General features: G+C 48.0%; 1 protein-coding gene across 1 annotated transcript in view; it reads right to left on the reverse strand.

Moving 5' to 3' along the window:
* PAX5 (paired box 5) overlaps window positions 1–22,471 on the reverse strand; it is a 170,977-nt gene that overhangs the window by 107,227 nt on the left and 41,279 nt on the right. Inside the window, exon 6 of the mRNA XM_055579721.1 lies at window positions 5,908–6,083. Within this exon, the coding sequence (XP_055435696.1) occupies window positions 5,908–6,083 (176 nt within the window). The remainder of the gene's footprint in view (window positions 1–5,907; window positions 6,084–22,471) is intronic.

Here is a 22,471-nt window from a genome sequence, read left to right on the forward strand (position 1 = left end):
AGATGGGGCTGGGAGAATTCTCCTCAGACTAGAGCCAGGTCCCTGGTAAGCAATGAATACAACAATTATTAACAGTAATGATTAGAACCCGGTATATTCATGAGCTCAAACAAGAGGCAAGAGAGCCTGGACTAAGTGGGTCAGTGAAGGGCTCCAGGGCAGGCAGGACTCCTGCTGGGCCTGAACAGCATAGATTTAGAAACAGACTGAAAGAATGTTCCATCCAGGGAAACTGTTGAGCAGGAGTTTGGAGAATAACAGCACCAAGAAAGAATAATAACTGAAGTCCCTGCCTCACTCCAAGCTCAGAGCCATCCCTGGGGTTCCCACACTTGGGCATACATACACACACACACACACCAGCCATCGTCCATGGCCCCCTCGCATATGAGGAGCCCAACCCATGTGGAGCAGTGAGGGGTCAGGCCTGGCTCCAACAGAGCATTGTGTAGGCCAGCAGAGGGCCATGGGGATGGTGAAGGGCCGGGATGAAGATAAAAAGCTGGGATTTAGATTTTGAGCAGTGGGAACCACAAGCGCTATTATATAAGGATGAGCTTCAGGAAGAGAAAGCCACCAGCGCAGCAGGACCAGGGCAAGATTCAGGAGCGCCACGGAAGTTTGCTTGCAGGAGAGCAGACTAGCCCAAGCCTCAGACTCCAGGCTCTTTGGGACCCACTGTCTCCAAAGCAAAGCCAGGCCTCCTCACTGCCATCTGCCAGCCCTTTGGGGTATACATCCTGCTTCTCCAGCCCTGGTGTCTCTGACTTTCTTTCACTCAGCCCATATTCCAACCACTTAGCCTGGCTTGCAGTTTCCTGCTGTACTTCCACCCTCCACGCCTTCATCCGTGCTGTCCTTCTGCCTAGAACGCCCTCTTCAACCTACTCTGCCTTCTCCACAGAGCTGCATTCTGCCCATCCCTCAAGGCACAGCATGAAAGACACCTCCTCCAGGAAACCTTTCCCCATTCTAAGCCTGGCACACCTGTCTCCTGTCCCCGCTTCTCTCCCTACCTGCTCTCCTCCCAGAATTCCCTGAAGAAAGAAAACATGTCTGCCACCTCATCATTTCCTCACCGTCCCCAGCTCTTTTCCTGACTTAGGGAGATGACCCAGCTGATGACCCAGCTCACTCCTGCTCAGAAACACAAAACCAACCCCTTCTCAGGAAGAGGATGCCCATAAAAGCAGGCAACACTCAGCCCCAGGCCCACCAGCCTGGAGAAATGCCACTGAGCAGAGGCCAAAGCAGCTGATGGGAGCAGGAGGCATTCCTGGTGGCTTCTCTGTTAGCAAGGGACAGGACTTCTCCCAGTTTAACCCCCTGCGACCTTTGAACTTCCTGGGAGGTCAGCAGCACGTCCCCCTTCCCCAGCTGTCTTCCTGTCTCTGGCCCAATGGGAGGGAGGGCCCTGGGCCCGTTCCATTTTGCGCCCGTATTGATCTGTTGGCAGCAATGGGCTGGATAATTAGCCAGGAATTAGGGTTTCTATTACAGCCAGGAGGCTGCTCCAGCTGATTTATCACCTGAATAATTTACTGTGATTGAAAGGAAATTAAAATGAACTCCATTTGACAACTGTGAGCTTTTATGGGCTTTAGTGAAGGCTCAAAAGCCAGATTAATAGCCTAGTGTTGGTTAATAGTCTGCCGAGAGTAAATACGGCAGGCTGTGCTCGGGGGGTGGCCTTCCTGCCGTGGCCGGAGGAGGGACCAGCTCCCGCCAGCAGCATGGCACCCATGACAGCGTCAACGTGAGTTTTACTGAAACACATTCCACTGTTCAAAACACACACACACACGCACATACCACCCGCCCGCGTTTCTTTTTTTTTTTTCTCTTCTCCTCCAAGGTGATTTTTACTCACTCCACATGAAGGAAAAACAGAATTGCTTTTTCAATAACCATTTTGAAAAGGAAGTGTTTCATTGTCCTAGGAGTGTGTATACATTAACCCATTCTACCCAGGGACAAGGTTTTACTAAGTTCCTGTATAAAAGGAAGAGGCATGGATGCTTCCACCCAGGACAGATCTTGGCAGGAAGAGCAGCCAGGTGAGGGTGGGCTCTGAGCTTGCGGAAGTGACAGGCAGGAACCCAGCCTGGCCCTGAAGAAGTATGCTCTTCCCATGGCAGTTGGAGGCAGGGAGATTAAGGAGGATTTGACTACCCAAGCCTCTGGCAAGACTCTGAGGGTTCTAAGAATGACCAGTGGACTCGGGCAGCAAAAGGCCAGTTCTGAAAACCAGCCAATCAGAAAACTGGCTCCTAGAACTGTTTGGGGATACGGAGGCCCATATATCTGTCTTGTCCAAGGTAGACAAAAGATCTTGAGGTCAGAGTCCAGCTCTGCAGCCTCGACAAATCCCAAAAGCCTGAAAATGGGGTGAACGGTCTGAAAACAAATGTTCCAGTCTGTAAAATGGGCTCACAAATCTTGCCCAGCCTGTGTAGCGGGCATTTACATGGAGAGTCGGATGAGAGGATGGATGTGAAAGATCTTTGGAAACTGTAGAGGATCACGCATAGACAGGGAAGATCACTGCCACTACTGCTGGGCTGTGCTAGGTTGATGTCAAAATCACACTCTCTACTGTCCCAGATACAGAAACTGAGGTCTGGAGTAAAAGTGACTTGCCCAGCTGGACAGAGGCTGGACTCAAGTCAGACACTCCCAACTCCAAGGGCAGTAAATGTTCATCTTCCCCTGGGAGCTGCCACTAGACCCTGGAGACCAGATCAGCTCACATTTGGAAGAGGGGCCAGTCTTGGTGGCCAGAGCTCTGGGCCCCCTCCTGATCGCTGGGGCTCACGAGGCCAGGCTGCCAGCAGGTATGAGAAACCTGTACCCTTGACGTGCGTCCCTTCCCAGCCTGTGGCCCCTTGCTCGGCCAACATTTATCCAGAGTGACTGGGAGTGCAGAGCGAGGGTACGTCATTCATAGTCCAGTGCCTGTGTGCATACCCGTAGCCCCGTGGTCTCACCTCCTATCTCTCCTCATTACGGCCCATTACGGGAAGGTGAAGCAGATTAACCAGAAAGCACTGAGTTAGTCATTATCCCGCAGGCAGGCCCTGCCTCAGAGCCCACACAATCAGAGTCAGGCCCGCAGTGTGTCCGTGCCATTCTGAAGGACACTGGAAGGCCAGACTGCTAGGAACAGGGTTCCTCCTTCAAGGCGCATCTCCACACAGCCCTATTGACCTGTCCCCCGGTGTCACTTCCTCCATAACATCCTTCCTCCCTGTGCCCCGTGCGGAGGCAACATCTCCGTTCATCAGGGTCCACAGAACTTTCTCCCTCGCCTTGCAGGTTCTGAATCCACATCACATTGCCCCTGTGAGGCTGGGGGCTGAGCTGATGTCTGATTCATCCCGCCCTCCTGCCTCTGGGTGCCCAGCACTATGCCAGGGTCACAGCTACCATGTAAGATATATGCTGGATAAATGAGCAAATGAGCGTCTGAGCAAGTGAGTAAATGAATACATGGGTGGACTCCTCCAAAGCATGAAGCCCTATAGTCTGCCTGGGCTGCTAGGGCATTCCAAGCTGAATGAACTAGGATTAGATTCTGTGTTTCCATGAGAATCCCATGAAACACAGAGGGAAACATGATCCCTGACACCTAATGTCTGAATTAAGTAAGTAAGAGCTTAGTAGAAATGCCAGAGATTTTGTGCAGAGGTCAGACAAACCCTATCCTTTCTGTGGGCCTCTAAGAAATGAGGAGATTGATAGCTTGCTTCTTTTTAGAGCCCTACTGGCTCTAAAATTTCGTAATATTGTCAAAGGTTACAAGATAACTTTTCTCCCAGATTCTGGAGAGAAATGTGGGCTTCCTCCAAGGAAGGTTCCAAGCTGAGTCCCTTTGCTTTCTCCTTATGGGGTCAGATGGAATGCGGCTTCGGCCATCTCTCTGAAGGGCTCTGAGCAGTGGGACAGGTTGCCTGTGATGGAAACAGACATTTCTCCCTAGAGCCCAGGGCCTAGAGTGTGTGAGACTAGCTCTGACCTGCACCTGTGACCTTGTGATTCCTGGAGGAGGTGTCACTCAACTGCAGGAGAAAGACAGAAACGCTGCGCATCGTCTATGAGACCAGGCCCGGCCACCCAGCCTCTCCTACCCTCCCCCAGCCCCTCCCTGAAGCCCAGCCACACTTTCTTTCCTTCCTCACTCCTGCCACACTTCCTCTGGCCTAAGGGTCTTTATACTCTTATTCCCTCTGCCAGTCAGTTCTCCCAAACAGGTCCCTTCAGGGCTCAGCGGAAGCCACTGTGGCCTCCAGGCTGGATCAGCACCTGCTTTCTGCCTTTAGAGAACCCCAGACGTCTCCTCCTCAGTGCCTAGCACATCTGTCATCCGTGACCCTCTGAGTAATCCTTCTTTATTGTGATTCTTCCACACATCTGCAGTCTCCCTGAGGGCAGGTCCAAGCCTGTCTTATTCACTCATGTACCTAGTGACTGGCTCTGTGCCTTGCATATAATAAACACTCATCAGTGTTTGTTAAGTGAATACATAACTTGTTGGGTGAGTGAGTGAGTGAATGAAAGTCGTTCAGTCATGTCTGACTCTTTGCGACCCCATGGCCAGGCTCCTCTGTCCACGGAATTCTCCTGGCAAGAATACTGGAGTGGGTATTCATTCTCTCCTCCAGGGAAACTTCTCCACCCTGGGATTGAACTCAGGTCTCCTGCAATTGCAGGCAGATTCTTTACCATCTGAACCACCAGGGAAGCCCAGACTTGTTGGGTGACCTTAGGCCAAGCCTCTTTGTCTCACTAGGCCCCAGTTTCCCCATCTGAAAACAAAGTAGCTAGATGGTCTGTGAGTGCCCTCCTAGGAACCACACAAAGACAGCCAGACTGTCACAGGATGGTGGTCCCTGGGGCCTTGCTCACTCCTCCCCATCCAAGGTCCCCTCCGGCACCTCCTCTCTCCATGGCAGCCTGTCCTGCAGCCTACACTGTTTTGGGCGACTCTTTGGGAAAACTTCAGAAGCCATCCTCTCATTAGCCTGCAGAGGAAGCTCAGCAGGTTAGTCTTCACCACCAGGACCAGCCAGCAAGTGCTGGGGAAGTCACTGCTCTCAGGCCGCTGCATCTCACCCAGCGGATGGGAGCTCTCAGCACGCAGGAGTCAAGTCTGAGCCACCTGTGCCTGTGAGGTCTCCAGCCCAGGGCTTGTCACATACGGGGCACCAGAAAACAGTTGCCTGAATCAAATCTGGTACTCAGGGGAAACCTTATCCAGGTCCTAAGAGCCTCTCCCTGGGCAGAGCCTTTCTGGTCCCTCCCTTCTCTGCAGCCACAGGCAGTGACTGCTTCTCAGCCCAGGTTAGAGCAGGGGGATGCTAGCAAGGGATCATCCTGCTTTCTTCCCTCTCTTGCAAATGACGCAGCTGTGAGTCTGTCCAGTGAAACACTTCTTCATCTCCAGACTCTTGGATTCAATTCTAAAAGCATGACAGGGCAACGTGACAAGAGGGCTGACAGTGGGGGACACGCCGGTGCCATCATCACCCGGTTTATGGCCTGGTGCTTACGTATTTCCACCTGCATCCTGACTGACAGGATAATGACCCAAGACCACCTCAAGTGGCTCAGGAGATCATTACACCACCCTGTGTGAAGAGCCCTGGGTAAGCACAGCACCACTCAGCAATGGCAGAGCAACCAGACACAGAACACCCCCCGCCGGGCCCGAGAGACCAGGCACCAGGGCCAGCAATTGAAAGAGCCCCAGATGCGTCCTCTAGACCTCCTGGGAGGCCGCCACTGGCCAGGTATGGCTCTGAGTAAAACCTGGCACTCTCACCCACACCCCACCAGATGCCTTTTGAGTGTGTCACCCAGGCCTGCATGCGGGTGGCGGGTGGCGGAGGCAGCGAGTCGGGGTCATACCTGCTCGGGCTTGATGGGCTCTGCGGTGGTGAAGATGTCCGAGTAGTGCTGCCTCTCAAACACGCGGTCCAGCACCTCCAGCTGCTGTTGCGTGAACAGGTCTCCCCGCATCTGCTTCCGGAGGAAATCTCTGCCTGGCAGTGAGTGGCCGTTCGGCACAGGAGACTCCTGAATACCTTTGATGAGTATGAGAGAGGAGGGGTGAGTGTGAGTCCCACAAGCTGCTGGGCAAGACAGGCCAGACCCTGGATTGGGAAGAGGGTCTGGGAGACACACAAGCCCACCTCCTTCCCTGATGAGAGAGGACACAGGAGCTCAGATGGGGAGGGGCTCTTTGCCAAGGTCACCCGACTGGTTAGGCCACAGCCAGCTTCCCACAGCCACACGCCAGGCCCTGTGTGAAGCATGCATCATTGCAGTTAATCCTCACAATGAAACCAATGCAGATGGTATTATTTCCCCAATTTTGCAGATGAGAAAATTGAGACCTAAAAAAGTAAACTGATTTGCCTGAGGATTGGAACTCAGGTTGACTCAGAGGCTTAATCACCAGGCACCACTGCCTCTCCTGCACTGAAGGTTCCCTTGGATCAGTTTTGTCCCAGAGCTGGGGCTCTTACCTGGGACATTTGGCATCATATCATGTGACCAGCCAATAAAACACAGTGTTAGGAAGGCCGTAGGGAAACACATGCTCTCACACAGTTCTGATGGGAGTCTACTCATCACACACCCATGGTGGACAATTTGATAAAATCTATCAGGATCACGTGGGGCTCTCATGACAGGAATACTGGAGTGCTTTGCCATTCCCTCCTCCAGTGGTCCACATTTTGTCAGAACACTCCACTATGACCCATCCTGACCCATCCTGAGCCTAGCACAGCATGGCTCATAGCTTATGGTTAGATAGCATCACCAACTCAATGGACAGGAATTTGAGCAAACTCCAGGAGATGGTGAAGGACAGGGAAGCCTGGCATGCAGCAGTCCATCAGGTCGCAAAGAGTCAGACACAACTCAGTGACTGAACAACAAAATCAAGATCACAAATGCAAGTTCTCTTTGATAGAGCAATTGCACCTCTGGGAATTTATTTTACAGTTAGACTTACACATATAGGAAGAGATACATATACAAAGTCCTAGTAGCAAAAGACGGGAAACAACCCAAGAATTTGTTTTAGGAACTGGTTAAATAAGTCATAGTATGCTCACACAGTAGAATTCTGTGCAGCAGCAAAAAGGAAAGAGGACTTCCTCTGTGAAGTGATACAGAAAGATTTTCAAGATACATCATTAAATGAAAAATAAATAAATAAGATTCAGGACAGCACAGAATCTTTTGTGTAAAAAAGGAAGAAAATAAGACTTTACATGCATTGTATGTATATGTGTGTGTGTGTGTATATATGACTATCTGTGTGTGTGTGTGTGTATATATATATATATATATATATATATTTATATATTTAACTTTAACTTGTATGCAGAATACATCATGTGAAATGCCGAGCTGCATGAAGCACAAACTGGAATCAAGATTGCCGGGAGAAATATCAATAACCTCAGATATGCAGATGTCACCACCCTTATGGCAGGAAGTGAAGTGCTAAAAAGCCTCTTGAGGAAAGTGAAAGAGGAGAGTGAAAAAGCTGGCTTAAAATCTAACATTCAGAAAACTAAGATCATGGCATCTGGTTCCATCACTTCATGGCAAATAGATGGAGAAACAATGGAAACAGTGACAGACGTTATTTTCTTGGGCTCCAAAATCACTGCAGATGGTGACTGCAGCCATGAAATTAAAAGATGCTTGTTCCTTGGAAGAAAAGTTATGACCAACCTAGACAGCATATTTAAAAGCAGAGACATTACTTTCCCAGCAAAGGTCTGTCTAGTCAAAGCTATGGTTTTTCCAGTAGTCACATATGGATGTGAGAGTTGGACTATAAAGGAAGCTGAGCGCCGAAAAATTGATACTTTTGAACTGTGGTGTTGGAGAAGACTCTTGAGGGTCCCTTGGACTGCAAGGAGTTCAAACCAGTCTGTCCTAAAGGAAATCAGTCCTGAATAATTATTGGAAGGACTGATGCTGAAGCTAAAGCTCCAATACTTTGGCCACCTAATGTGAAGAACTGACTCACTGGAAAAGACCCTGATGCTGAGAAAGATAGAAGGCAGGAGAAGAAGGGGACGACAGAGGATGAGATGGTTGGATGGTATCACTGACTTGATGGACATGAGTTTGAGCAAGCTCTGAGAGTTGGTGATGGTCAGGGAGGCCTAACGTGCTGCAGTCAATGGGGTTGCAAAGAGTAGGACACAACTGAGCAACTGAACTGAACTGAACTGATGTGTATGTGTATGTGTGTGTTTCTCATACGGAGCCATACGGAAGGCAACATGAGAAATATTTAGAGTGGTACCCATTTAGGGAGGTAGAAACTAAACAAATGGAGGCAAAGGGGAAGGAGACTTTTCATAGCATGATTGTTTTGTTTGCTTTGTTATAGAACTTTAAATGTATTGCCTATTCAGAAATGTAAATTACAAAGAAAGTACAGGATTAAATTCTCTATGGGTTCTGTATTGTTAGCTCTTCACACTATCACAGTCCCTGGGATCTGTGATGATGCCTACATTTCAAAGAAAATGTTACAAACTATCAATTAAAAATTAAATGGGTTGAAATATATTTTGTGAGCTTTGGGTCTGAACCATTCAAAACAAGAGAAAATAAGGTGGATGAAAAATTTCGGTGAGGAATGGCCTCCAGGGCCATCATTCCCCAAGGCCCTCTGGAACCAAGTTGCTCATTCAGGGCCACCCAGAAACACTGCTGGTAGCCAAGCCCAGAGGAGAGGCCTCTGCTTACGCCGTTGGGAAGCCCTAGGGGGAATCAGCGTGTGTCAGATCTCTCCCTGGCAGGTGCCCTTACAGAAGGCTCCCCAATCCCCCTTCCACCCCTGCCCCACCAGCCCGCTGCTGCCCTAAACTTCATTCATCATGTCAAAGCCCCACCCATGTGAAGAAGGAAGCCAAACCAAGGAGCTTGAAGCAGTGGGATACTGTGTCCCTGAGATACTGCCCGAAGTTAGTGTTCCCCCAGATGTCTTATCTGGGGGCAATTACAATACAGGCTCTGACATTTTAACAGACACTAGCTTTGGGTGTTGACATGAGTGCTGGCCTTTTAGAATTCCCTGTGTAGGCAGAGAGCTCAGAGCGCCCCAGCAACCTCTACTGGAAGGCTCTTCAGAGGTGGCTCAGTACACCCCTGAGAAAATGGATCCCAGATCATTTCTGGCCCAAGAGGATACCTAAGCTGGGCTACAGACTGAAAGACCAGACACACCAACATGAGGGCTCCTTAGCGGGATCTCTGACTCATGTCTTCCAGTCTGGAGCCTGAGGCCCTCCTCCAGAAGCCTGTGACACTGGCCTTCCATGAGACAGGTCCTTGCTCCTGCCCACGGGACATCATCCTCAGAGTCCCCTCTTCCAGCATGGCCTAACCCTAGGGGATTATCCCACAAGGGCACCAAGACTAGCAGTGTGTGGGAGCTCGTGGCTCAGATGTGTCTGCCCAGCAGTGTTTTCCATTGGCTGGCATTCATCAAGTGGCCCTCGTGTGCACAGGTGTACACACACACACACACACACAGGGGAAGAAGGCTCAGCTGGCTTCTCCTCAGCTATTGCTCGGGCGAGTCATCCTGACCCCAGGCACTCTTGCCAAAGCTTGACCTTGGCCTGAGTTCCCCAGTGCTCCCACTGAGGAGTCTCTTCCCATCAGAGTAACCACGTCCACCTTTAGGAGACGTCTCCCTGCCCACCAATTCCTCATAAACTCACTAGCCCCTGTCCTCCCTGCCAGGCTCCAGACTCCTAATAAAGGCTCCTTCCTGTCTGCCAGCTCCTGGCCACTCCTGCCAAGGCCTCACCCTGCTGAGTCCACCTCTTCCCTCCCAACTGGGCTGCCCCACCAGACATGCCCCCACCTCGGCCTCTGGAGGAGGTCACTCCCTGGCAGCCAGGCTGCCCTCCTGTCCTCTCCCAAGGGCTTCACAGGCTGGGGCTCTGTGCACAGCTCAGAGCTCTGGAAAGCCAGAGCTTTGTCTCCACTGAGGAAGCTCAGAGAGTGTGGCTCAGCTGAGGGCTCCTGTGGGCAAGGTCACTGTGTGGTCACCAAGGAGGGCCTGGCACAGAGTTAAGGCTCAGGACACATGCCAAATCAAGTGCACACACTCAGGGTCCTCGGAGGCCCAGAGCCCAGGACATCACTAATTCTGTAGCACAGGCAGCCTCACCAAGTCTTCCAGAAAGGAGGCTCACCACGTCCTGCTCTGGCCTTCTGAAAGTCAGCCACAGCACCGTGGGCTGAGCCTGGGAGAGTGTGCAGACTGTCCTGGTGACCCAGACATAGACTGTGAGCTGGGAAGAGCCACCTGTCCAGTCATTCACCCCAGCACTGCCTCTGCTTTCTCTCTCCTGGCTACTCCTGCCACGAGGTGGGGCATGTCAGGTGGGAGGGAGGCAAAGTCTACCTGCCACTTTGCACAGATGCCAAAAGTCTATTATTTCCTTAAGAAGGCCTGGGGCCCTCCTAAACATACAATCATTTATTCATTCATTTAACAGATACTGATATAGAGTTTACTCTGCACCAGATAAGAGCCTCCCAAAGGGAGTCATGCTTGAAGTGGAAGCAGAGGACAAAATGTCAGCAAGAGCAAAGGGGCAAGGGAGGGTATAATAGACAGAGGTGGAGATGAAGGGGACAGAGGGAGTTGGGGTGAAGAGACCCCAGGAGACTCTGGACAGGCAGGCGGGGGTTGGGTCACAGAGGCCACAGAAGCCACAGAAGTAATCAGAGCCTCACTAGAGGAGGAGTGGGGTGGGGAGCCACAGAAAGGAGCTGGGGAAATAATCGCCCTTCACATTTCTCAGTCCCAGAGCCTGAATTGCTAGTTCCTTTAGTTCAGGCTGTGCTTTCTAACCCCTGCTCCCAAAGTTTGGAAAGACTCAGTTCAGTTCAGTCACTCAGTCATGTCCAACTCTTTGCAACCCCATGGACTGCAGCACACCAGGCTTCCCTGTCCATCACCAACTTCAGGAGCTTGCTCAAACTCATGTCCAACGAGTCAGTGATGCCACCCAATCATCTCTTCCTCTGTCGATCCCTTCTCCTCTTGCCTTCAATCTTCCCCAGCATCAAGGTCTTTTCCACTCAGAACTGAATGAGTCATTCTTCAAATCAGATGGCCAAAGTATTGGAGCTTCAGCTTCAGCATCAGTCCTTCCAATGAATATTCAGGACTGATTTCCTTTAGGATGGACTGGTTTGATCTCCTTGCAGTCCAAGGCACTCTCAAGAATCATCTCCAACACCACAGTTCAAAAGCATCAATTCTTCAGTGCTCAGCTTTCTTTATAGTCCAACTCTCACATCCATACATGACTACTGGAAAAACTATAGCTTTGACTAGATGGACCTTTGTCGGCAAAGTAATGTCTCTGCTTTTTAATACATTGTCTAGGTTGGTCATAGCTTTTCTTCCAAGGAGCAAGTGTCTTTTAATTTCATAACTGCAGTCACCATATGCAGTGATTTTGGAGCCCAAGAAAATAAAATCTGTCACTGTTTCCACTGTTTCTCCATCTATTTGCCATGAAATGATGGGACTGGATGCCATGATCTTAGTTTTCTGAATGTTGAGCTATAAGCCAACTTTTTCACTCTCCTCTTTCACTTTCATCAAAAGGCTCTTTAGTTCTTCTTCACTTTCTGCCATAAGGGTGGTGTCATCTGCATATCTGAGGTTATTGATATTTCTCCCGACAATCTTGATTCCAGCTTGTGCTTCATCCAGCCCAGCATTTTGTATGATGTACTCTGCATATTAGTTAAATAAGCAGGATGACAATATACAGCCATGACCTACTCCTTTCCCAATTTGGAACCAGTCTGTTGTTCCATGTCCAGTTCTAACTGTTGTTTCTTGACCTGCATACAGATTTCTCAGGAGGCAGGTCAGGTGGTCTGGTATTCCCATCTCTTGAAGAATATTCCACAGTTTGTGGTGATTCACACAGTCAAAGGCTTTGGTGTAATCAATAAAGCAGATAGATGTTTTTCTGGAACTCTCTTGCTTTTTCAATGATCCAGCAGATGTTGGCAATGTTCCCCTGCCTTTTCTAAATCCAGCTTGAACATCTGGAAGTTCACAGTTGACATACTGTTGAAGCCTGGCTTGGAGAATTTTGAGTGTTACTTTGCTAGCGTGTGAGATGAGTTCAATCATGCGGTAGTTTCACCATTCTTTGGCATTGCCTTTCTTTGGGATTGGAATAAAAAGTGACTTTTTCCAGTCCTGTGCCACTGCTGAGTTTTCCAGATTGCTGGCATATTGAGTGCAGCACTTTCACAGCATCATCTTTCAGGATTTGAAATAGCTCAACTGGAATTCCATCACCGCCACTAGCTTTGAAGGTAGTGATGCTTCCTAAAGTCCAGTTGACTTCACATTCCAGGATGTCTGGCTCTAGGTGAGTGATCACACCATCGTGGTTATCTAGGTCATGAAGATCATTTTTGTATAGTTCTTCTGTGTATTCTTGCCACCTCTTCTTAATATCTTCTGCTTCTGTTAGGTCCATACCATTTCTGTCCTTTATTGAGCCCATCTTTGCATGAAATGTTCCCTTGGTATCTCTAATTTTCTTGAAGAGATCTCTATAGATTTTCCCATTCTATTGTTTTCCTCATTTCTTTGCACTGACCACTGAAGAAGGCCTCCTTATCTCTCCTTGCTATTCTTTGGATTAGAATCATCTGCATTCAAATGAGTATATTTTTCCTTTTCTCCTTTGCCTTTCGCTTCTCTTCTTTTCTCAGCTATTTGTAAGGGCTCCTCAGACAACCATTTTGCCTTTTTGCATTTCTTTTTCTTGGGGATGGTCTTGATCACTGTCTCCTATACAATGTCACGAACCTCCATCCATCCTCCTTGGAAAGACTAGGAGCTGGCAAGATGGATTTTGCATTTGTACTCATTTGGAGGTGATATGTAGAGTCAGCCTGTCAGCCACAGGTGATCCACTGAGCCCATGCTGAAGGTAGATCACTCCTCACGGCATGTGCCCATTTGCCAGGATAAACACTAACCATGCGCACCCATGCCACCTCCTCCAGCATGTCTTCCTTCATGCCCTAGTCACTTCTCCATCTCACCACTTTCTCCCTTGTCTTAGAAATCAAGCCCCTAGGCTCTTCACTCTGACAGCACTATTAGCTACCTTGGGGAGAAACACCACAGTTAATTTATCTCTGTCTTCTCCAAAGAGAATATTTGCAGAATAAATGAACAAATTAGTAATACTACCTTTACTCCGCAGATCTGGTCTGCAAATGTCACATTCCATCTGACCTCATTCATTCATTCATTTGTTCATTCTTGCCTCAATCAACCTAAGGGAGCAGGCGCTGGGCTAATGCAGGGCAAACAGTGATAAGCAAAAGCTGGCCCAGCCCTGTCCTTGTGGAGTTATGCCCAGTGGAAGAGGCAAACGTTAACTGAAAAATAATCAGACCGATAAAGGTGAAAGTGTCAACCATGACAAATACTCTGACAAAAAGACTCATGGTTCTCAGAGGCCAGGGACATGGCTGACTTATCTCTGGGTACCACAGACAGTGGGTGAGCATGAGCCAAACAGACTATATGCACAGAGACAGCTACAATAGTGAACACCAGAAAAACCACCCCCTCCACAAGGACTGGTCTGAATCTTCAGGCCTCCAATGGACACTTCTGTAGTGTTTCCCGTCCACAAAGATGCTGTCTGACTTCACTGGAGAATGCGATCTTGAAGACAGGCTCCAGAAGCACTCAGACCCATTTTATTCTGGGGAGGAAAAGCTGAATTTGCAATGTGAATGGTATGCTTAAATATATGGATAGACATGGACAAAAGTACAAAGGTATACAGGGGGCATGGTATCTTTAAATCTTTTTTTCTATTCCAAATCAAATAATATGTAATAGACCCAGTGGTGGGCTTAGTCAACCATGGCTCGTCGAATTAACATTCTGGAAGCTAGCTTCAGGGGAGCAAGGGGCAGGAAGCTCTGTCTCGGGGAGCAAAGAAATGCTGGCTTTAAATTTCAGGTTAAACCAATGTTATTCACAACCCGGCTTTGAAGCTAAAAGCTTTACACAATCGGGTCTGGTCACGCAAAGAGGGAGGAAGCAAAAGAGCCTCAGATTCCCATCTGTCAAGAGAAAGCTGTCTCTTGTGTGTCTTAAAAGATCATAAACCCATTGCGTTTTCTTTAGAGCACAGCAGATTCAGGGGTTTTGCATTTTTTCTTGGAGGGTCCTGGTTTGTTTCTTTAAAAATCATCATATACTTTATGTCCACAGATGCTCCCTGGGAGAAAAGAAATAAAATAAAAAACAAACAGAAATCTCCCTAATTCCTCTGGCATCCTGGCCTTTGGGATACAGCCCCAGCCAGAAGCCCAGGAGCCCAGGAAAGGAGGCTGGAGCTACTGAGTCAGTCTCTGGCCTTTCTCTGAGCACCATTTCCCTGAAGAGCCCAGCCCAAGTCAGAGCTCTGAAACAGCCTCCTTTATCCTCAGCATGGCAGGGCAGTGGAAGGGCCCAGTGAGAAAAGGGCTGGGAGCCAGCACACGTGGGTTCTAGCCCTGACTCTGCCCTTACTTGCTGGGTGGGCCTAGACAAGTTCCTCTCCCTCTCTTGGCCCTAGGTGCCCCACCAATAAACTAAGGAGGCTGTTAGTCATTTCTAACCACTTTCTTCTTTAAAATCCGTGTAGATTTTGTCTACTAAATAGTATTAAATGAGCATTCATCTATTTTTACATTTTGGTTGTGTTTTCCATTTTGGTTGTTTGTGCAGTCTTTGTAAAGGAGTAATCTACAACCCAATATTCATTCTACCCCTAAATGATGGCCAAATGTACCCAAGGGATTTTCTCTCTGCTAATATTTGGTTTAGAGATGGACATGTGGGTGGGGGAGGGCTTCTAGGAGGAAGTCAGAGACAGGAGAAATCTTTGTTTTCCCACTGAGCTACATTTGTTTGAAATTGTGAAAATAACTCCCAGATCCCACTGTTAATGCTTCTGGGCACTACAATGGGCCCTTCCCTTACCCCAGGCTCTTAGGTCCTCTCCCAGTCCGGCTGGCAGTGCTCCGAGGAGGGTGACATCTAGCCAGTCTGCAGCTTCTGGACTCTGGTACCCACCATGCTCACAGCCCTGCCTCCCTCAGTGAAGATGGAGACAGAGCCAGGGCTTAGTGTGTCATGTGCCACAGGAGTCTGGAGCCAGCACAGTCGGGAACACCGAACTGGTGCGACCTGGGGCATTTCCAGCTTGAGTCAAGTGAGTCCAGGGAGTTTGGGGTGGTTTTCACCAGATGGGGAGATAGCTCAGAGCTGTCATAGCTCATCGTTAATTCTTTTTTTTTTTTTTTTTTGACCACACCACATGGCTTGCAGAATCCTAACTCCCTGACCAGCGATCAAACCCAGGCCCCAGCAGTGAAAGCGCTGAGTCCTAAGCCCTGCACCAACAGGGAATTCCCTGTTGTAGCTAATTCTTAGAGCAATCCATAAAGCAGAAACCAACCCATTTCAGACCATGCTAATCTGCAGCTTTAAGAAATTGTTTCAGACGCAAGAGAAGCTTGCTGGGGGTAGTATGGCTCCAGAATTTATCCTCAGGAGGCGCTAGACAAGACCATGGGTTACAAAGGGGAGGTGAGGGTGGACAGTGTATTTGTTCTGGGGCTACATCAGCAAAAGACCCTGCATACACTTAGAGAACAATATGTATCCCTAGCAAAGATGAAGGGAAGAGAAGACATCTGAAGATAGAGGTGATGGGGGTGTAGGCTCTTTAATCCCTGGTCTCACACTGGATGGAACACTGCTCCATGCCAGCCTCCCAGACAAGTTATCTTCACATCTTTAAATTTCATTGACCCTCAGAGCATCTGGGTGTGGGGGGAGGTGCATATTCTTACCCCATTTTACAGATGAGAAAACTGAGGCTCAGAGAGATTGAGTAGCTGAGGTCACTCAGCTGGGATTTGTACTTCAGTCGCTTGTCTGCAGATCCAGTGCTCTCTCCACTTCCCTCCTTGGGTCAACTAAGACTAAACCCTCTGTTTCTTCATCTGTAAACCCGTAAGCAGGACAGGGTAAACAGAACAGTGGTAAGCAGGACCATCTCTGGGGTTTTATAAGGAATAAATGAAATAATCTCAGTGACACACTAACATGAAATTAGTGTCCAAACAACATTAGCTGCTGTCTGCATCATTTTCACCAGGAAAACCTTTCCAAGGCTGCCACAGGACAAAGCCCAGCCCTCCTAGCCTCCACGATCTGCCCCTCCAGTCAGGATCTTCCCCAACACCATCCAAGCAGGCATTCCCCAAGAGTCCATGTCCCCCCGTTCACTGTTCCTTCTGCCAACTCACCCTTCACCCCAGCCCACCACAGGCTCGTCTAAAAGCCACCTCCTCTCGGAAGCACAAAGACTAAACTAATCACACTATCTTCTAACTCTCCTCAGCAAGTTGCATGGGCTACCACTGTTATCCTGGATTTCACCCCTTTACAATCCACTTTGTGAGATCCATCTTCTTGGAATCTCCACTTGACTGCTGAGGAAACTGGCAGAGATAACAAGTAACTTTCACAAGGTCACAACAAGGTCACATGGCAGGGCACTTGCACACCTTTTAAAGATCTTAAAATGAAGCTGGCCACTGTGATGGATGTGGCACAGCCCACTGGGTAGGTTCAAATCCTCACTCCATCTCTTAAAAGCCTGTGATACTTGAGAAACTTTAATCTCTAATCCTCATTTTCTCATACATAAAATGGGATAATACATAATGGTACATGGAATTGATGAAAGAATTGAATAAGGATATATGTAAAATGCTTAGCATAGCTCCTGGCACAGAATAAGTGCTCAATAAACACAAGCTATTTCTAGGATTACTCCGGCATACTTTGTTTTATTAAGCATTGCTTTATTGTGTTTTGCAGATAATTGCTTTTTTTTTTTTTTTTTTAATAAATTGAAGGTTTGTGGCAACCCTGCAGCAAACGAGTCTATCAGTGCCTTTTTTTCCCAGCAGCATTTGCTCACTTCGTGTCCCGTGTCACATTTTGGTAATTCTCACAATAGTTCAAACCCTCTACCAGCAAAAAGATTACGAGGCACTGAAGACTTAGATGGTAGTTAGCATTTTTAGCAATAAAGTATTTTTTAATTAAGGTATGTACATCTGTTTTTAGACACAGTGCTACTGCAGACTTAATAGACCACAGTATAGTATAAACATAACTTTTATATGCACAGGAAAACCAAAAAAGTGTGTTGACTCCATTTATTTCAAGTTGATTTACTGTGGTGGTTATAGAACCAAACCTGAAATGTCTCCAAGGTATGCCTGTATTTCTTTCCTTCCCTGCTCAGAGTATAAGCTCTCTGAGGACTGAGCCCATGTCTGACTCACCACAAACAAGGGAGATGCTGATTAATGTTTATTGACTGAATGAGTGACCTGGGAAGACTTGAGGGGTTGAAGGCCGAATGGTTCAGGGGAACTCAGTAATGGGATAGTCTCTAGCATCATTGGAGAACTCGGGAGAAAACCTCTGGGAGTGACCTCCATTATATCAGTGATCCCGAAGAAGGAAAGAGTGAACCAACTAAGAGTTTATGTTCTACGTTCTAAGAAAGAGCCGAGGCAGTTCACAAAATTTTAAACAAGAGGATGATAAACTACCAAAAGTCAGTTGAGCACTAAGCTTCCTGGCAACACACACCAAAAGGAAAACACATCAAGTCGTATAGTGTATGTGCTCACAACAACAAAATGCCATTAATTCTTCCACTCAAAATAATTCATGAAAGAAAGTGAAAGTGAGTCGCTCAGTCGTGTCTGACTCTTTGCGACCCCATGGACTGTAGCCTATCAGGCTCCTCCGTCCATGGGATTTTCCAGGCAAGAGTGCTGGAGTGGATTGCCATTTCCTTCTCCAGGGGATCTTCACGACCCAGGAAATGAACCCGGGTCTCCCGCATTGCGGGCAGATGCTTCATAGCACTTCTATTTTCTGCATGGTGTTTTGAATGCTTAGGGTGACTCTAAGATGACTAATAACCCAGACGTGGGTCCTAGAAGAGGGACTATCAGAGCCAGACCTCAATTAAGGGAAAGGAACAAGGTGCTGGGATAAGTGGATGGGATTCCAGCCCCAGATGACTAGCATCAGTCAGCCATATCTTGAGAGCATCTATACTATGAGCCAGGCCCTGTGCTGGGAATCAGGGCGGCAGGACTGGAAAGGTCTCCCGGCAGCCCAGAACCAACATCAATGTTCCGGGTGATTTTATAAATGCCATCCTAAACCAGGGCCACACGCTGAGAAAAATCAGAGCGGCATGGAGGAAAATTCCATTGGAACGACCATTATTCAGCCATTAGTTTCACTCAATCTTTCTTCTCAGAGAAGGAAAACGCGAAATTGTAAAATTGCTAAATACGTTCAGGTTCGACCACAGTGAATTTGATTGTGGTGTGTGTTAACCAGTGAGTCACAGGCTGTCAGGGAGGGAAAGACTCCAAAGGGCCAATGATTCCACACGCGGTTTGGGGCCAGAAAGCAGGTCTAAGGGGAGCTGAGCCTAGGAAGACATGAGGCCCCTGACTCCTGTTCCAAGCCTCACAATCCATTCATTCCTAAGCTACCTGCACCAAATTCCTGCAGAGTGTCTGGTCCTGCACTTGGTACCTGAGCTAGAGAGGGACGTTTTAACCCTTGCCTTCAAGTGGGGGATACAGACAAGTGAAAAATTCCAATGTATTAAGGTAAGCCCAGAGCCCTGAAAGAGCCAAAGACAGAGGTAAGCCTGAGAAGCAGAGGCAGCCCTGGGAGCTAGACAGAAGTAGTCAGTCCTCATACAGAGCTTACTTTGTGCCAGGAACTATTCTAAACACCTTATCTATTTAATCCACACAACAACCCAGTGATGTCAAGTTTGTTACTGCCCCTCCCACTTTACAGATGAGGAAACTGAGGCACAGGGAGGTTAATCACCTTGCCCAAGGTCACACAGCTGGGAGATGGAGGAGATGGAATCAAAACCCAAGCAGTCTGGCTCCAGAGTCTGCACCTAACTCTACGCTACTCTGCTCCACTTAATCCAGACTGGGGAGCAGGGGTGATCCAGAAAGTACCCCTGGAAAAGATGAAGCCTGAGTCTTAGGGATAAGTGGGAAGGAACTGGCCAAAGAAAGGGGCAGGGAAGAAGTACATTTCAACCAGAAGGCACAGCACACGCAAAGGCCCAGAGGCACAAAAAAGCCTGGTACATGGGGATGGCTATAACTCAGTAGGTTTAGTGGGCAGAAAGAGGGCAGGGGGGTTCTCCCTGTTTAGCCACTTCATACCATTATCCAGAGCCTAATATATACTCTGAGGTACAAACAGTACAGACACATTATTGAAGCTTTCCTGGTGTTGGTATGAAGCGATGGATTTCTTTGTGCTTAAATGAATCAAGATGACCTCAAAGCACAGACAAGAAGGAAGTAATACCTTGTTCATTGCCCCAGGACAAGTCTGTTCTCTCTAATCCGTACTGTCCAAGTCCATTACCTCGTATAGTAGTACCTAATTACTCCACCTTACAGAGAGATAGGCACACTAATTAGGACCGATGTTAACCACCATAGTGAAACTATTCCAAAGCAAATGAAATATTACTAGGAGCAAAAGGGTGATTTGTTTCTGTGAATTGTGCTTTCAAATGAGATCAAAGAATGCTAAAGGCTTCATTTTAATTATACCTGGAAGGACTTCTCATGTATGCATACCTTTTTCAGCTTTCATGAACACAGCAGTCTGTCCCCCACACCTCACTGTGCATAAATAAATAAATAAAAGGGTTTAAAAATCATATTTACTCTGATATCTTTGCATTACCCCCATTTGAGTTTTTAAATTATTGTCTTTATTTTTTTCCAAGGACAATATAACTAAAAAGAAGGTTCATATTGTGGAGTGTATCTATTTGATCATTGCACAAATGTTTTCAGGAGAAATCACTATATTTCTCCAAGATGGGTATGGGTTTTGTCATAGATCAAAGTGATAGGGAGGAAAAAAAGATAAATCATCAGAGATCCAAAAATACTTTTCATTTGGAGAAGATATCAGGCCATTTCGATGGGGCTGATGGAGTCCCTGTTCTGTCTCTATTACCTGAGGCAGGCAGCCCCAGCCAGGAGCCAACTACTGAGATTATATTCCCCATAAGATGGTCCCCAATATATATATATATATATGATCTTCAACCTCTATTGATTGACCAATTTCACAAGCAAAGACTGGTGAAATGAAGCTGAAATGAACATCATGCTTTAACTCATTGAACCTATCAGGGCTGAGTTAATCTCACTGTCCACTGTCTCTGATAGAATTCAATTGATCAATCATGTTTCGGTGATAGTACCATTTCACTGGCTTATTGCTTCTTCATTTCAGAGCTTGACCTGTTAGATATACTCGGACTGGCTCGACTACTCTTGGATACACAGAGATCAGCCTCTGTCTGCCAACGTGTGTCATCTCCTGTCCCAGCTGAAAAGAACTCGAGAGGCTTTTGTGTAAATCTGTGGTATGTTTTTCCACCCGAAATACACACATCAGGGGTGGATTTATGATGGTGTGGAACTGAACAAGCACAAATTATAAGAGGAGCTCTTCATTCTGCACGGAAACACCATCATTGCCTTTTACATAGCTAAACTGACGTGCTCAGGCTCTGTACTCACCAGAGGGCATGTTCTTGTATTATCTTGGCAAGTGTGTGCACCCAGAGTAAGTCACATGTGGAAATGGTAACAACAATTAAAATAATAATAACAATCACCACTCCTCACATGTCGACCTTTCACATCCATCCATCAGCTTCTCTGATTCTCACCGTAGCCTCAGGAGGTGAGCAAGAGATTATCATTCTCATTTACAGACAAGAAAATGGGTTCAGAGAGGGGACATGGCTTGCCCAAAGTCACACAGCAGAGCTATCGGGCCAGTTGAGCCTGCGAGTCCTGATGTCTCAGCACCTGAGTGCCTCTTACCCCACTGAGTCTAACTTCCAGGGAATTTCAGAACTGCTGAGTCATTTGGGGTACACCACTCTGTCCCTGGCTACCTAGATGAAGGAAACATCCTCAAAATTAGGCTCAGAGCATTTTAGAGCTGTGGATGGATTCTAAGATCAGTTGGAGAATCCTCTTAGCTTAGAAACTGAGACCAAGAGGGCAATAAACTGTTTTCCAAAGTCAACAAGACACTCAGCAGCCCAATCAGGACTCAAACCTGGATCCTGAGCCCTGAGCTCTTCATGCTTTCTCTTAACACTTTCCCTGATCCATGCCAAGCCAATGAGCTCCTGTCAACAGAGAGAATTTCACTCTCCACTGTCAACATAGCCCAATGCGCTGCTTTGGTTCCTCTGTGGCATTTGATTTAATTTTCCCAACTGCAAACCAAGATGTTGTGCTTTGGAAAAGAGGGGACGGGGGGCTCCACCCAGCTGTCTGCCTGGGGGAGGTGGCTCTTGAAGCCACAAGGCTGAACCCAGCGTGCGGGTCTCTGGAGGAGGCCAGGGCCATGACAGTTTGCAAATAAGCCTTGCATCTGCTTAGAGCCGGCAGTCTGCAAACACACTAATGGACTTTCCTCTGCCCACGGGGAGCTTTGGAGAAGCAATAAATAAAGCAGGCGCCTCTGGGGGGAGCCATTGCTGAGGCCAGAGATGGCACTGAGATGAGGGGCTTGCTGAGGGTAGGGGGAAGGGCTTCTGGGCCTCCCACTGCAGCATGCTGCACCCCCTCCTCCCACAGGGCATCTTCCAGTAACCCCAATCCGTGCAACCCCAATCCCTCAGTCTGTGTTCCAAATAGTCAGGCCCCTGTCTAATTACATCAATACACTTACAATTCAGTTCAGACATACAACCCTTGTAGGGTGGAGGGGCTCATGTGGTCTGATGTGGCCAGAGAGTAGAGACCTCTTTGGAGGGGTATGAGAAGAGGCCCAGAGGCCAGATAGTGGCCCTCACCCAGGAGAGAGCCCATGGCAGAAATGGCAGGAATGCCTACACAGGTTCAAGAGGAGGTTCAGAAGACGATGAAAAAGGAAAGTGGACTGGAGTTAGGGACTTGCTGGTGGTGGAGGACAGAATGCACCTCTGAACTGCCCTGTGAGACGCTGTGGACTGCCCTCCACTTCTGTCCCATCTCACTGGAGTAAAGTCCATGACTTACAAGTCCCTATTGCACCGGGATCCCCTGCCCTGCAGCCCACCTTCCTGATGTCCCCTCTTTCCACTCTGCTCCCCCTTCCTCTGCTCTGGCCATACCGGCCTCCTTGCTGTCCCTCAATCACCAAGCTCACCCCTGCCTCACTCAGACCTTGGCATGTGCTGTTTTCTCTCTC

Source organism: Bubalus kerabau, chromosome 4 (assembly GCF_029407905.1).
Source record: "Bubalus kerabau isolate K-KA32 ecotype Philippines breed swamp buffalo chromosome 4, PCC_UOA_SB_1v2, whole genome shotgun sequence".
NCBI classification, from domain to species: domain Eukaryota; kingdom Metazoa; phylum Chordata; class Mammalia; order Artiodactyla; family Bovidae; genus Bubalus; species Bubalus kerabau.